At 42.3% G+C, this 17,500-nt stretch overlaps 1 protein-coding gene across 1 annotated transcript in view; it reads right to left on the bottom strand.

Moving 5' to 3' along the window:
• LOC143293496 (solute carrier family 23 member 1-like) overlaps positions 1-17,028 on the bottom strand; it is a 25,360-nt gene extending 8,332 nt beyond the window's left edge. Inside the window, exons 1-8 of the mRNA XM_076604394.1 lie at positions 16,843-17,028; positions 12,435-12,653; positions 9,464-9,621; positions 6,741-6,853; positions 5,503-5,585; positions 2,591-2,772; positions 1,718-1,832; positions 291-447 (exon numbers count right to left, since the gene is read on the bottom strand). Coding sequence (XP_076460509.1) covers positions 291-447; positions 1,718-1,832; positions 2,591-2,772; positions 5,503-5,585; positions 6,741-6,853; positions 9,464-9,621; positions 12,435-12,653; positions 16,843-16,866 — 1,051 coding nt within the window. The 5' untranslated portion in view covers positions 16,867-17,028. The remainder of the gene's footprint in view (positions 1-290; positions 448-1,717; positions 1,833-2,590; positions 2,773-5,502; positions 5,586-6,740; positions 6,854-9,463; positions 9,622-12,434; positions 12,654-16,842) is intronic.
• Positions 17,029-17,500: the final 472 nt, after the last annotated feature.

Raw genomic sequence — 17,500 nt, 5'->3', positions numbered from 1 at the left:
TGATCATGATCATCATCATCCATCATCCATCTTCTTCTTCTTCATCATCATCTTCTTCTCCTCCTCCTCCACTTCATCATCATCATCATCATCATCATCATCATCATCATCATCATCATCCATCTTCCATCTTCTTCTCTTCTTCTTCTTCTTCTTCTCCTCCCCTCCCCACCCTTCCTCCACTTCTTCTTCTTCTTCTCTTCATCATCATAATCATTATCATAATCATCATCATCATCATCGTCGTCGTCGTCATCATCATCACCACCATAAGGAAGCAGAAGCAGGACCTGGGTAGGGGACGTAGAACCAGGGTGTGCCGTGGATGATGTCTGTGCGGGCGTCGGTCCTGGACAGATAGAACACGTGGTCCTTGTCGTCAGGGAAGACCCCGGCCACTGTCAGGATGCCGCTCACCGCCCACATCACGGCCATGGCCAGTAGGATCTGCAGCATCACACAGCAGGATCAGCGTCTGCTTTGGTGAGAGGGGGCAAAATTTGATATAAATTGTCTTAAAAGAATAAAAGAAGAAGAAAAAAAAGCACTCAATAAAAAACAAAACAAACCCACCCACTGTGCAATGTTTCGATGTCATACCTTCTCTCTCTCTCTCTCTCTCTCTCTCTCTCTCTCTCTCTCTCTCTCTCTTCATATCTCTCTCTCTCTCTCTCTCTCTCTCTCTCTCTATATATATATATATATATATATACATGTGTGTGTGTATGTGTGTGTGTGTGTGTGTGTGTGTGTGTGTGTGTGTGTACATGCATACATACTTACATACACACAGATATATATATATATATATATATATATATATATATATATATATATATATATATCACTCCCCTCTTACAGTTTGTTTGCCTCCTCTCTCTATGTTTAATCCCCCCCCTCTCTCTCTCTCTCTCTCTCTCTCTCTCTCTTCCCCCCCTCTCTCTCCCCCTCTCTCTCTCTCTCTAGCCCGACGTTTACCTTGCAATAGTAATGTAGTAAATAGTGACGTTCTCCCATTTTAGCTATGTACATCTCTACTGATAATCAATCGGTATAATTATGCAACGTTATTCACATTAGTCTGCTATTAATTTGATTATAATTTTACACACAAAACCAGTTTCATACTCATACAACCAACGTTTGCATGTTTTTCTTCTCTCGTTTTTTTCCTGCCCAGCAACACTATTCTGATGATATTTTGATGTGAGTGTCAAGTTGTTGTTTTTTGTTGTTGTTTTTTTCTGTATATATTTATATGATAAAACCTTTATAATTTAATAGTGTGAAGTGTAGACTCTATTGAGGGCGGGGACTATGAAAAGAAAAGCGCACCAGTGCTTATCTATTATTCTCGGAAATAACTCTCTCTCTCTCTCTCTCTCTCTCTCTCTCTCTCTCTCTCTCTCTTACTCGCTCGCTCTCTCTCTCTTGCAAACCTTGCAGAAGAAGAATTTTGTTTCGCTTTTTTTTCCTCTGTGATTTTCTTAATTAAAAACAGTCAGAAAATTACATACAAAATTATCTGCTATAAATCTGAAGTTCAGAGAGAGAGAGAGAGAGAGAGAGAGAGAGAGAGAGAGAGAGAGAGAAGAAAAAAAAAGGCGGGGAGGGGAGGGAGTGGTGGGGGGGTGGGGGGTTGCAACACATCATAAATCACATCATCGTCACACAAATTCAACGGTTTCATCTTCATAATCTGTCAAAGGGACAGTACCGGGAACAATTGAAACACTCGTATGCTCTCTCGCTTGCCTCCCTTGGAACAGGTTGGCATTGGCAACCTGAATCTGGACATGTAGAGTGAGAATACGACCACCAACATGGTGCTCCTGAAAAACATCAATCAGTCAATCAGTCAATCAATCACCAAGCCAACTGGGAAGTAGAAGGCAGAAATACAAGAGGCAGAGAGAGAGAGAGAGAGAGAGAGAGATACAGGGAGTGCGAGAGAGACAGACAGACAGAGAAACAGAGACAGACAGACACGGAGATACAGGGAGAGAGAGTGAGAGAGAGACAGACAGAGATACAGAGAGAGAGAGAAACCCCCCCCAGAGAAACAGAAACAGAGACAGAGAGACAGGCACAGAGATACAGAGAGAGAGAGAGAGAGAGAGAGAGAGAGAGAGAAAGACAGACAGACAGACAGAGACAGAGAGAGAGAGGGATAAAGAAAGAGAGACAGAGACAAAGACAGAAATAGAAGGACTAAGAAAGACAAGGCAGAAACATTGCTCTTTTTCTGACCCTTCATTCTCTCTTTTTTCTGTGTCTGTCTCTCCCTCCTCTGTCTCCTTCTTCCTATCCTCCGCCACCCCCACCCCACCCCCCTCACTCTCTCTCTCTCGCCATCTCTTTCCCTCTCCTGATCTCACTCTCGCTCACTCGTCCCCTTCTCTTTCCCTCTCTGTCACCAGTTCCACTTCCTCTCTGTCTCTGTCTCTGCCTCTGTCTCTGACTCTCTCCTCCCTCCCCCTTCTCTCTCTCTCTCTCTCTCTCTCTCTCTCTCTCTCTCTCCCCCCTCTCACCACTCTTCCTCCCCAACCCCCCACACCCCCGCCACCCACCCCACCCTCTCCCTTCTCACGTGAGAGCGATGGCCGGGTTGTACTTGGAGTAGACGACGGGCAGTTTGAAGAGGGAGAGGCCGATGAGGCTGATGGTGGGGGCCACGGTGAGGGGCCCGATCAGCCTCATCAGGGGCCGGATGAGGCCCAGCCCCCCTACCAACACTTCCACCACGGAGGCCATCATCAGACTGCCCGACAACTGGGGGCGTGGGGGTGGGGATAAAGATGATAAAGATGAGGATGACGATAAAACAAATGCTAAAGATAAAAAACAAAAACAAAACAACAACAACAACAACAACAAAAACGATAACCGTTAACTGCACCGGCAATAACTTTAACGATAAAGATGACGATAATGATAACGCTAGCTCTGACAATAAAGAAAACGATAGCCGTTAAACAAATCAATAATAACTTTAACAATAAAGATGACGATGGTGATAACACTAACGATAACGAAAATGATAACCGTGACTAAACAACGACAACTTTAACGATAAAGATGACATTAATGATAATGATAAAACCGACGCTAACGATATGAAAAACGATAACAGATGATTAAACTGACATTAACGATGAATAAATTTAACAATAAAGATGACGATAATGATAACACAAACTAACCCTAACGATCACGAAAATGATAACGGCGACCAAATTGACGATAACTAAAACTATAAAGATGATGGTGGTGATAACACTAACACTAACATTAATAGTAACAATGATGAAAATGATAACCGTTCACTAAACTGACGATAACGATAACTTTAGCAGTAAAGATGACGATAATGATAAAACTTACACTAACGAAAATGATAACCGTGACTAAACTGACGATGACTATAAAGATGACGATGATGACAACACTTAACACTAACGATAACGAAAATGACAACCGAGACTAAACTGACAATAACGATAACTTTAACAATAAAGATGACGATAATGATAACACTTATGATAACAAACATGATAACCGTGACTAAAACTGACGATAACCGTTAACTAAACTGACGATAACGATAACTATAACTATAAAGATGACGATGATGATAACACTAGCACTAACGATAACCGTGACTAAACTGACGATAACTATAACTATGAAGATGACGGTGATTATAACATTAACGCTAACGATAAGAAAAACGATAACCGTTACCTAACAATAACGATAACTGTAACTATAAAAATGACGGTGATTATAACACTAACGATAACCAAAATAATAACTGTGACTAAACTGACGCTGGCGATAACTGTAAAGATGACGGTGATTATAACACTAACACCAACAAAAATGAAAACGATAACCATGACAACGCTGACGCCAAAGAGAACTATAACTATAGAGATGACGATAACGATAACTATGATGGTGGTGATAACGATAACTATAGCGATATCGATACTTATGACGATTACGATAACCGACTAAAACGATGGTGATGACGACGTCGATAACAGTGACGATAAGAATGGCGACGACGTTTAACGATGTCAATAACTAGAACGGTGAGGATGATGATAACGATAACAATAATGACGACAAGAGAAATAACGGTACGATGTCGATAGGAATGACATTAACCATAACGATAAGAATCACAATAACGATAGTGTCGACAATGACTGCGACGATAACGATGACAACAGCGATGACTATGACGATGACATAAACGATAGCGGTGATGACGACACCAAACTGGACAATTCCACAACATACCATAATAAAATCAAGCAACACCACTGTACACCACACAACAGCTCACAACACCACACCACACAATATCACATCATAATTATCATCACACACCATCCATTCATCCGGAAGAAAGTACGGTAAGCACGTGCACATGCACATAGTTGGGCAAGGAAACTGGACAGATGGAAGAGAAGGAATCAAAGATGAATACTTGAAACAAGTAGAAGTACAGTTAAACAACCGTAAAAGAGAGAAATTGTCAATACCACAAGAGAAACAAATGATAATGAATGTTAAAAACAAAGTAAAAAATGTCAACATTCCCACTGACCAAAAATGACACACTTTCATGCATGGAAGGTTTCACGGCCTAAACTTGCATGCTTAATTGTAACTTCGTTTAAAATGAATGTACTTAAAATGATGACAATATTTAGTCCGTAATAAATTAGATAAGTCTGAAATATTACATTAACTCACTCAGTACGGCCAGTCCTCTCTTCTCCTCTACACAGACCCTTCGGATGTCCAGTGGGTGTCTGAATGACCCACCTTTAGCTTCCGTCGTCAGAATTGTAGTATTCTTTGTCAACATTCACCTCTTCAGTATAAGAGCCTTCCCCTTGCAATATTTTGATGATGGTAATTGGGGTGAAACGCTGTTAACGTCGTCTCTTTCGCCGTTCGTATGGAGAGAGTTAAAACAGGGTACACCTCTCACCCAAACCCCTAATACCCACCCACCACCCACCCCAATTCCCTCTCCAATCCACCCCCCATCACGCACAGAAAATAAGGACAGGGTCATGACCCGGGAATCGCATGAGATCTAAGGTTAATGGCATCTGGGCTGAAAAAGATAAGGGGGTGGGAAGAGGTGTAGGGGTACACTACCAACATTCTGAATTCGAAACTCTTAACCACAGACCTTCCTGGAAACAGTAACACAGGCACGTACACGTATAGAGAAGGCATTTCTCATGAAGCCATTTAATTAAACAGAAAGGAACGATTTCCCTTTCGAGCAGGTTCACATGTGCATCTTTGTACGTTTACTGTGCGCCTAAATCTATCGACTTTCCCACGACGCAAATTTAGAACCGGAGAAGACTATTTCTTCATGATGGTGATAACCAGAAATCAAAACTTGAAATAGAAATAAGATAATTAAATAAATGGTCTGATTATCATCACCGACTCTCTGCATGTACTCACCTGCTGTAGTTTTTCGTCCATTGTGTAGGATAAACTCGTTGTTGGGTTGGCCGAAGTCGTGTTTAGCATGTCGAAGTTATCTTCTGCAATCAGCCGATTGATTTTCAATGTACGTATTTGCATACTCATACATTAACTGATTTATTGATTGACTTATTGACCGATTCATGCATTTCATTCATTCATTTATTTGTTTCTTTTTTTCATTTTTTATTTTTTTCATTTATTTATTTCATCTTCATTTTCTGTTTGTTTATTCATTCTTTAAAAAGTCTGTCTGTTCATTCATTCATTCATTCAGTCAGTCAGTCAGTCAGTCACTCACTCACTCACTCAGTCACTCAGTCAGTCAGTCAGTCAGCAATTCGTTTGTTGACCGACGGCATGGGCGCTAGTCCTTCGGGTGAGACGATAAACCGAGGTTCTGTTTGCCACATGCACTTAGACTACGTAAAAGGGGCATATGGCAACAAAAGGGATGATCCTGGCAATTTTTTCATGAAAAAAAATCCATTTTGACAGTAAAACAAAATACTTCTGCATAGAAAAAAAAAGTTGGCCCTAAACTGTAGCGACTCGCTTCTATCGGGGACAGCAGCCCCAATTTCACATTTGTTTCAGAAATGTTGCTATGAGTAGACGTAATCCAACCCAATCCAATACAATCCAACACAATCCAATATATCCAAGTCTAGTACAATACAATACAATACTATACAATACAATACAATACTATACAATGCAATACAATACAACACAATACAGTACAATGCAATGAAGATGAAGATTGAAAGGTCCGATAGGCTTTTACGGCCATCGAGGCAGTGAATTCACACCCACTGTGTCCAGGGCTCGGCATAGGAAGGCAGTGAATTCACACCCACTGTGTCCAGGGCTCGGCATAGGAAGGCGGGGCCCAGTCCTCTCCTTCCGCTGTGTTAACCTTCCACTAAGTAACTAACTAACTAAAGTCAGGTACCAGTTCACAACTGGGTGGTGTGAGGAAAATGAGAGTGAAATCAGCGCCTTTCCCAGGGGCATAACACCATGCCGAAACGGGGCCTCGAACCCTGACCACTGGTGAACACTGGATCAGAAAGTCCAACGCCTAACCACCATGCAGCACGACAGGACACGACACGACACGACACGACACAGCACAGCACAGCACAGCACAGCACAGAGTTAAAGTGGGCACCAACTGGAGAGACAGAGACAAAGAGGAACCACAAACGCACGTGGCGTGAGGGTGGCGTTGGCCGAGTGGTCAGTACATCGCCAGCCGGGCAGTGTGGACATTCCCACCAGTGGTACCAGGAAGGAGGAGGACGGTCCTTGGAACACGGGCAGTCTGTGCACACACACACACACACACACACACACACACACACACACACACACATGCGCGTACTCGCAGACACATACACAGACAGACAAACACACACATACACACACTCACACACATACAGACACACGAAGACACACAAACACACACACACACACACACACACACACACACACGCGCGCGCGCACATACGCACCGTTTAAAACGCACAGACAAAAACATGATGGTTTGCGGAAATATGTGTACTCTCCCCTTGAAATAAGTAAATTCAACACACACAAAAACCCACATTGTTTACCTTAGACAAACAACAAGACTACACAACAAATCACATTACCTCACACCGATCAAAGTCTGCAAAACGAAGCACAAACCGCACCACACCACACCACACCATGAGACACCACACCACACCACACCACACCATGAGACACCACACCACACCATGACACACCACACCACACCATGACACACCACACCATGACACACCACACCACACCATGACACACCATGCCACACCATACCACACCACACCACAACACACCATGACACACCACACCACACCACACCATGACACACCACACCACACCATGACACACCACACCACACCACACCACACCATGACACACCACACCACACCACACCATGACACACCACACCACGACACACCACACCATGACACACCACACCACACCACAGCATGACACACCGCACCACAAAAAAACACACCACATCATGACACACAACAAACCACACCACACCACAACACACCACACCACACCACACCACGGAACACCACACAACAAATCACATTCCCTGACATCAATCAAAGTCTGCGTCACGGTGCTCACACCTCACCACACCACACCACAACACAACACACCACACCACACCACGACACACCACACCACACCACACCACACCACACCACACCACACCACGCCACACCACGACACACCACACCACACCACACCACACCACACCACACTACACAACAAATCACAGTACCTGACACAGATCAAAGTCTGCACCACGGTGCACAAACAGCACCACACCACACAATGACACACCACACCACACAATGACACACCACACCACACAATGACACACCACACCACACAATGACACACTACACCACACCACACAATGACACACTACACCACACCACACAATGACACACCACACCACACCACACCGTGACACACCACACCACACCACACCACACAATGACACACCACACCACACCGTGACACACAATGACACACCACACCACACAATGACACACTACACCACACCGTGACACACCATGACACACCACACCACACCGTGACACACCATGACACACCACACCACACCATGACACACCACACCACACCGTGACACACAATGACACACCACACCACAACGTGACACACCACACCACACCACACCATGACACACCGCACCACACCACACCACACCGTGACACACCACACCGTGACACACCACACCACACCGTGACACACCACACCACACCACACCATGACACACCACACCAAAACCGTGACACACCATGACACACCACACCACACCACACCATGACACACCACACCACACCGTGACACACAATGACACACCACACCACAACGTGACACACCACACCACACAATGACACACCGCACCACACCACACCACACCGTGACACACCACACCGTGACACACCACACCACACCACACCACACCACACCGTGACACACCACACCACACCACACCACACCGTGACACACCACACCACACCACACCACGACACACCACACCACACCACGGAACAGCACACACGACTCACTACACAACAAATCACAGTACCTGACACAGATCAAAGTCTGCACCACGGTGCACAAACAGCACCACACCACACAATGACACACCACACCACACCACACAATGACACACTACACCACACCACACCACACCATGACACACCACACCACACAATGACACACAATGACACACCACACCATGACACACCACACCACACCGTGACACACAATGACACACCACACCACAACGTGACACACCACACCACACCACACAATGACACACCGCACCACACCACACCACACCGTGACACACCACACCGTGACACACCACACCACACCACACCGTGACACACCACACCACACCACACCACACCGTGACACACCACACCACACCACACCACGACACACCACGACACACCACACCACACCACGGAACAGCACACACGACTCACTACACAACAAACACCACACCACACCACACCACACCATGACACACCACACCACACAATGACACACCACACCACACCACACCACACCGTGACACACCACACCACACCACACAATGACACACCACACGACACCATGACACACCACACCACACCACACCACACACTACTCACTACACAACAAATCACATTACCTGACTCTAATCAAAGTCTGCATCACGGTGTACACACCACACCACACCACACCACACCATACCATGACACACCACACCACACCACACCACGCCACACCATGACACACCACACCACACCACGCCACACCATGACACACCACACCACACCACGGAACACCACACAACAAATCACAGTACCTCACACCAATCGAAGTCTGCATCACGGTGCACACACCACTCATGAACAGCGTGCTGGCAAACAGCTGGGCACGAATCGAATGGCTGGCGTCCACACACAGACTGTCCGCAATCACAGTGGACATGGTCAGCGCTGACGTCAGGCTGACCAGCACGTGCTGTCCGTAGGCAGTGGGCGCAGAACACGAAGAGGGTGGGGGATGGAGGTGGGGGGTGGATAAAAGAAATTAATCATTGGTTTAGGTTTCTGATACTGGATGCAATTGGAATAATAAAATAATAATTTTTAAAAAAATCCTTAGAATCCAACAGTGGAACTTAACAACCATCGAAATAAACAAGTTTCACATCTGAATCTGAGTTTGGAAATTTCTTCTGGAAAGAAATTACTGTAACGATTACTTTTAAATTTCAGACAGTAATTAAAGGAAAGAATGAAAAATCGCAGGTTGATGTTTAAAATCAGTATCAAATTTTCGTTCGTTAGTATATGACAGGAGTGGGTGGTGGTGGTAGTGGTGCTGAGAAATGGTTACAAAACACGTAAAAATGATTGTGACCAATGGCTATGATAGTTTGTGAATTGTGTTGCTACGTCACGTCATATTAAAAACAAAAAATGCAATGTCATGTTGTATACTGTATTGCATAGTATAGTATTGTGTGGATATACATTCATTCCTATACGTTTGTGTGAGGGTCTGAATATGTTTGTATGCGTGCGAAGAGTATGCGTGTGCAATAAATAAAACAAGAGAGGCAAGGCCTTCAAGACTCACTTGTGATACACTTTAAAAAAAAACCCAACTAATCGTCAAAATGTGTTCTGTATTTGTTATTATAAAGTTTCACGTTTAAAAAAAAAGAAAAAGAAGTCCTAACCAGATTCGAACCCCGCGTGTTCCGGTGAGAAGAAACTGCCTAATCCATTACACTATCATGGCTCGTTAACTGAGGTTCTAAAATTTAACATTTGAACATACTTTTTTAAAGGGTGATAAATCAATTGCGGTATTCGCAGTGAGAACGCTGTTTAAATCATATTATTCTGGTATATCTTGGGCATTCAAAAAATCTTTAAGGGCAATAAGAAAAATTCTTTTTAATAACTATCTCCGCTATCACACTGCAACATTTAGCCGTTTTCACTAGATCTAGATTTAGTTACACCCGCCGGGAATGTAGTACGACACGGTCGATTCAATTTCTCTTTTATGTTCATTCTAGTTTTATAGTTTTAAAGTTGATATGAAAATTTAGTATTTTGTTAAACTAATAACATGTAGAGCCAAGTACAAGTACTTCTAAACGTCGTAAGAAGTGCAAAGGACTTCATTTTCAGAAAAGTCGACTGGAATTTTTTTCGTTTCATCGTGATCAGTTCAAGGATATTAACTCGCATGGTTAACAATTTTTAACTGTGAATTCCGACTGATTCTGTGGATATTTTTATGGCAGTTTGGGGTATAATCCAGTAAGTGATGAGGCGTTCACAAATCTTTCTCTGAATAAATATTTAACTGTCTCCTTCTCCAACTTTCCATCACATGTTATCGTGTATTGTCCATTGAATATAGGATTGAACGGGCAGGTCAACAACTTGAAACAAAATGGCGTCGTTCGCGTTCGCGAAGAATATGAGCACGCGCTTTGAATGTGTATAAATATGTGTACGCAACTGATTTTTGCCCATGACCTTCAGGGCTCAGCCAACAGATCTGTAAAGTCCACTAGTCGTATTGATTTTAGTATTTTCCGAAAAAGACCACTTGGGCAAATGAACATAGTGAAAGCCCTGTACACTGAGAGTAAAACACACAAGCTTTTTATGTATTGAGCATAATTTCAAAATGTAAAGTTTAAGATGAGAAAGATCAGTTTAAAGCAAATTAAGTCCCCTAGTATTAATTACAGAGTAATTTCCCTTTTTTTACCACTGCATCAAAACGTTTGCAAAATAAATAAAACTTCCATGCTTAGCAAAAGAAGTTCCTGTTTGAACAAAACATGATAATAATGACTGCTCTTGTTGTTGCGTCAGAATATCAGATCAAAGTGCCAAGTTTAGAGAATACAAAAAATATAAATATAACAGTAAATGCAGTTTGCATATAATTAGGTTTCATTTTTTATTTTTTTGTGCCCATCCCAGAGGAATGGGCACAAAATTGTTTTAAACAAGATGACTGGAAAGAACTGAATTTTTCCTATTTTTATGCTGAATTTGGTGTCAACTGACAAAGTATTTGCAGAGAAAATGTCAATGTTAAAGTTTACCACGGACACACACACACACACACACACACACACACACACACACACACACACACACACACAACCGAACACCGGGTTAAAACATAGACTCACTTTGTTTACACAAGTGAGTCAAAAAAGGAAAGAAAGCGGAGAAGAAGAACATGAAGGGGAAGAAGGAGATGAAGAACAAGATCAAAAGTAGAAAAAAGAACAAGAAGAAGAAGAAAATAACCCATCCTCAATAACTCAATCACACACACACACTCACACACACACACACACACACACACACACACATATATATATATATATATATATATATATATATATATATATATATATATACATACATACATACACTAACACACACACACTAACACATAGCCACACACTCGAACACACACACTCATACATACACAATTTGTACAAACACAAACACACGCAGATACAGCCATCAACAATCCACACGCGCACACACACACACACACACACACACACACACACACACACACACACACACACACACACACACACACACACACACAGCCATCCACCCCCTTCCCCTCCATACACACAACCATCCACCTCGACCCCCCACTTACATACATACACGCACGCACGCACACACACACACACACACACACACACACACACACACACACACACACACACACACACACACCCTACTCCTCCACGTTTCCAAGGGCAGCATTACCTGTAAAGCCACGAAGACACAGACGGGAATGGGGGGTGTCTGGGTGATGGTGTATCGCAAGGGTCCATCCTCCTCCCCACTCTGCTGGTCAGAACTATCTGTGCTGTCCACTTGACCATCACCATCGGTCACTGGTAGTAGTTCCTTACTGGCATCAGCGTTCTTCTCTGCTTCCTCTTGTTCTGCTGCTGCCGTGTTGTGTTTTCCGTTGTGTTGTTGCTGGATAGCAAGAACAACAAACACCATAGAAATGTTTTCCTATACAAAGATATGGACATAGTTTGGGTGTGCGTTTTGTGGTGTGTGTGTGTGTGTGTGTGTGTGTGTGTGGAAAAGACGGGACTATAAATGAAATGATGAAAACCAGTCTTGTAATCCTCATAGCCACAGAGGGATAACAAAAAGCAACACACCCGCATACTTTATACCAGATTATAAACAGTAGAACTTAAAATTATCTTAAACAAAATGAGCTTTTCACCAAAGACCAACTCGGATTTTGCAGAATCTCCAGAACGTCAGATCAGACCTTTATCTTCAAAAGAGCTATTGATAACAAAGGCAAAAACATGAAAAATTATACAGTTGTTTCACTGACTTCTAAAAAGTCTTTAATACTGTCAGGCATGATGGTTTACTATTAAAATCACAAAAAAAGGAATAAGAGGGCCTTTCGTTAGTATCATGAAGATCATGTATCTCGGGTGTCCCCCCAAAAGTGAATATTTTCTCAGTGATAGAGAAACCAAATTCATTGAAGATTTTCACACAGTAACATTAGGGTATCAGCAAAAAGTTGTGCAAAATATCTAAAAGTTCGGACGCAAATTATGCGAGTATTGTCAAATTCAAAACAGCATGTCAAAAAATCCAGTATCAGAGGAAAACTCACTTATTTCAGTTTATGCTCAATGTGGCCTCCATCTTCCTCCACGACTAAACGAAGCAGTTTCTTCCAAGCAGAAATGCTTTTACGTATTTCTTCCACCGATATCTCCTCCCATGACATAATTATCCTGTCTTTTAACGCCTGCTCGGCTAATTTGCCTCTCACTCCCCGGTAAACTTTCTCCTTCAGAGAGCCCCATATATTATGACATAATCCATTGGGTTACAGTCAGGACTTTGTGGAGGCCATTCATCCTTCTTGATGAATTCTGGTGTAGCCTCCTCCAGATGGGCCTGAGTTGCCCTACTTGTTTGTGAAGGAGCCCCATCTTGCTGAAACACGTAATTGTTTCTAGGATAAAGACGCCTACAATCCGGGAGAAGATTGTTATCCAATAACTGAATGTAGCTTTCACCTTGGCTCTATCAGTGTCAATAAAATGAATGTTTGTTTTTCCAGCTGAAACCATGATCTTTTTTGAAAATTTGGAAGTCTCATGATAGAGGCGAGATGGCTGAATTTCTCGTTTCCGTTTCGCATAAATGTGATCGTTTTGGCGATTTTTAGCAATCTCTAACGTAAACTCTTTCTCGTCTGTGAAAATGATCCTTTTCACATCAGTGGCCGAGTAGCGGTCATTAAAGTTACGGCAGCGAGTTTTTCTTTTTCCTCTAACATTTTGGTCCCTCCTTGATACCCGTGTCCTCTTGAAGGGCTTCAGCTCCAGTTCTTTCGCCATTCTTTGCACAGAAGACTTGCTCACTTGTAAATGGCTTGCAACTTCTCTAAGAGATTTGTGGGTCTCTGAGTTCTCCTCCTGGGATTGAATCAGTTCCTCAACACGGTCCTTGTTCTCCTCCGAACATGCAGTCTTGGGTCTCCCACTGCCAAGTTTACGGGCTATTGACCATGTAGTGTGTATTTTAGCGATAAGTCTGTTTACAGTGACATGACTCTACCCCTTGCCTGGAAATTCCTTTACGATCCTTCTTCCACCCCAGCCTTTCTCCTTGAAACAGATTTCAATGGTAACCTTATCACTTTCACTCAAAGGCATGGTTGATACTTCCAAACTCAAACTTTGGACAGAACTGAGTTTGGATACAAAGGACAATTTAAAAAAAATCAATAGACTTGACACTAAGACAGGCTATTTTGAGACTGACACGCTTGGCGACAGTAGAGTGCCACGTCAGTGAGACCAGGTGGGACACTAGCCATTTGCGAGTGTACTTGTTGATTTTTGCCTCAATCGACTCGACTGAACAGACTAACTGACCATTGCAAACAGTGGCGATTAAAAGTAAACAGGGACAAAACAAAAGTAGTTATATTTTCCAAACATGATCCTGTGCTTCCACACTTTACCAGGACGGGAAAAAATATCATAAACACAGCCGATCAATATGAATATCTTGGGTTAATTCTCCACAAAAGTAGAAGTTTTTAATTAGCCCATGATCGTCTTACTAAACAAGCGACAAAAGTGACTCATTCCCGTAGGCGTTCATTTACAAGCAAGAACATAAACGTATAAAACCATGCTTGAATTGTTAGATCATCTGATAAGTCGTATCACGTCACATGGAGCATAGTCGTGGTTTGCCTGTGGCGTAAAATGAAGAGACATTAACGCTCCAATTTCACGAGACGAGTTTTAAGAAAAGTGCTTAACTACGACATTCTATCATGAAAATCTTAACATGAGATTCTTTAAACGATTGTTTGGGTGTATAAACAATATAGCAACGAACATACCGGTATAAGGTGAGTTGGGATGATTCCCTGTATGCATGTAAATTATATGTCATATATCTCATTCTGTACACATGCAACATAGCCACATAATACGTCATATATAAAACAGTTTTTAAAAGAAATGAAAGACAGCCAAAGCACTTCAGACAACCAGTGGCCTTATTTTGTCAGCTCTGTTCTTGCCCTGCTTGGTTTCAATCATGTATGGCCAAACCAGTATCAGTATCAGTAGCTCAAGGAGGCGTCACTGCGTTCGGTCAAATCCATATACGCTATACCACATCTGCCAAGCAGATGCCTGACCAGCAGCGTAACCCAACGCGCTTAGTCAGGCCTTGAGAAAAAAAGAAAATAAATACATAAATAAATAATCAATTGAAAAAATAAATAAATAAATGAAAAAAATTAAATAGAAGGAAAATTAAATAAAGGAATTAAAAAAATAATAATAAAAATAATAAATAAATTAAATAATATAATTAAAAAAATAAAAAGGCCAAAGCAGGGAACACAAATTGTTGACAGATTAACATTTGCACCCAGAGTCGTACTGACTCATCAGCTGTTGGGGAAAGCAGATACATGAAAAACAAAAATCCATGTATACTCTTTACAATGATTTTACTAAATAATACAAGCATGAACCGCGTCTGATCTACTGAAGAACATGTTAGCATAGAATAGCCATTAATTTGTGGTTTTTATGACAAATGAATATGAATCTGATTCTGATACTGGTTCAGATTCACAGAGAGAGAGAGAGAGAGAGAGAGAGAGAGAGAGAGAGAGAGAGAGAGGGACAGACAGAGACAGAGACACTGAACACTGAAATGTTTAATGTCATTAGCTGTAAAGCTCTAGTGATATAGTGGGTACTTATCAGAACAAAATGGTGCAAAACAGATAAAATGGAACAGAAAGGAAAACAGAACTGAAACAAAATAAAGTAATAAGAAATCATCGACTCCTTGGCACTTTGTCATTAGCTTAAAGTACATGTCCAGGGGATAATGTGCCTTTTTCTTAAAAGTCGTTCATCTCCACGGTTTGGACAATACACAGAAAACATATAAGTCATATAATAAATATTTTTGTATGTCACATCGACACACATCATATCAGTACAAATACCCACTAACGTACATATGAATAATTAAATGATTATTTATGCCTGAACATCAAAACCCATCATATCAATACGAACACATCATAAAAAAAATTATAATTACATTGTCGAGATTGACCGTCCATATGTAACCCTTCCTTTTTATCAATGCTTTTTCCCCTCGTAGAACCCATACTAATTTTTGATTGATTGATGAGTATTTGGACCGATGATGGACGTCTTCCGTATATTTGTTGCCTCGGATACATATTTTGCAATTGAAGAGACACAGAGAGAAGACAAGACAAATTGCTTACACACACACACACACACACACACACACACACACACACACACACACAGAGAGAGAGAGAGAGAGAGAGAGAGAGAGAGAGAGAGAGAGAGAGAGGAAATCACCCTTTTTTAAAAACATTGTCTATAAGCTGTTAGCTTGTTGCTATGGTGTTTATGTGTGCACATGTTGCTATGGTGTTTATGTGTACATGTTTCCTGAGGAAAGATTACGGATAATAAAGAAAGATATATGTCCAATCCAAATCATCGTCAAACCCCCACCCCCACCCCCTTCCCCCACTCCCTCCAAAAACAACAAAACAACAAAAAAAATTTAAAAAGAAAAAAAAAAACCCGTTTACCTTTTTGCCCATATCGAACCGCATAGGAGTGTGAACAGAAGACACTGTGACAGAAACCAGACAAGAGGTCACACCAGTAATATTGACTCTGCACACCTCTCGGTCTTTTTATCCGGCACTCGTCACACGCGTTAAGCTGGCCCAGGTGCGGAACTTCGGTTTCCTGCCGTGTTTAACGAAAGGACATTCGACATAGTCAACGTCTCAGGCACTCCTTTTGACGCGATGAATAAAATCACCTTGGCCTTGATTAGCGTCGTTATTATAATTAGGTCAGCCACGCCTTACTTGTCCATAAATTGGAGCGCTATGGAATTAGAGGTCAGCTCAACACGTGGATCAAAAGCTTTCTTGTGGAAAGGCAGCAAGCAGATGTGGTGGAGGGAGCCACCTCAGAACACATTCCAATCAACTCGGGTGTTCCCCAGGGCTCGGTCCTCGGCCCTTGTCTCTTCCTTCTCTACATCAATGACCTCCCAAATACCATCAAATCTAAAGCCAGATTATTTGCAGACGACACCATGTGCAACAAAATAATCAAGAAGGAAGCTTACCAGCACACACTCCAAGAAGACCTTTTTTAGGTTCAAAGGTTAAAAATCATTTTAAATCCGAGAAACCCTATTTCGGAGAAACAGTGGGCCATGCAGTTCCACCC

This window comes from Babylonia areolata, chromosome 19 (genome assembly GCF_041734735.1).
Source record: "Babylonia areolata isolate BAREFJ2019XMU chromosome 19, ASM4173473v1, whole genome shotgun sequence".
Taxonomy (NCBI): Eukaryota; Metazoa; Mollusca; class Gastropoda; order Neogastropoda; family Buccinidae; genus Babylonia; species Babylonia areolata.
This window is presented reverse-complemented; position numbering and strand designations above follow the sequence as displayed.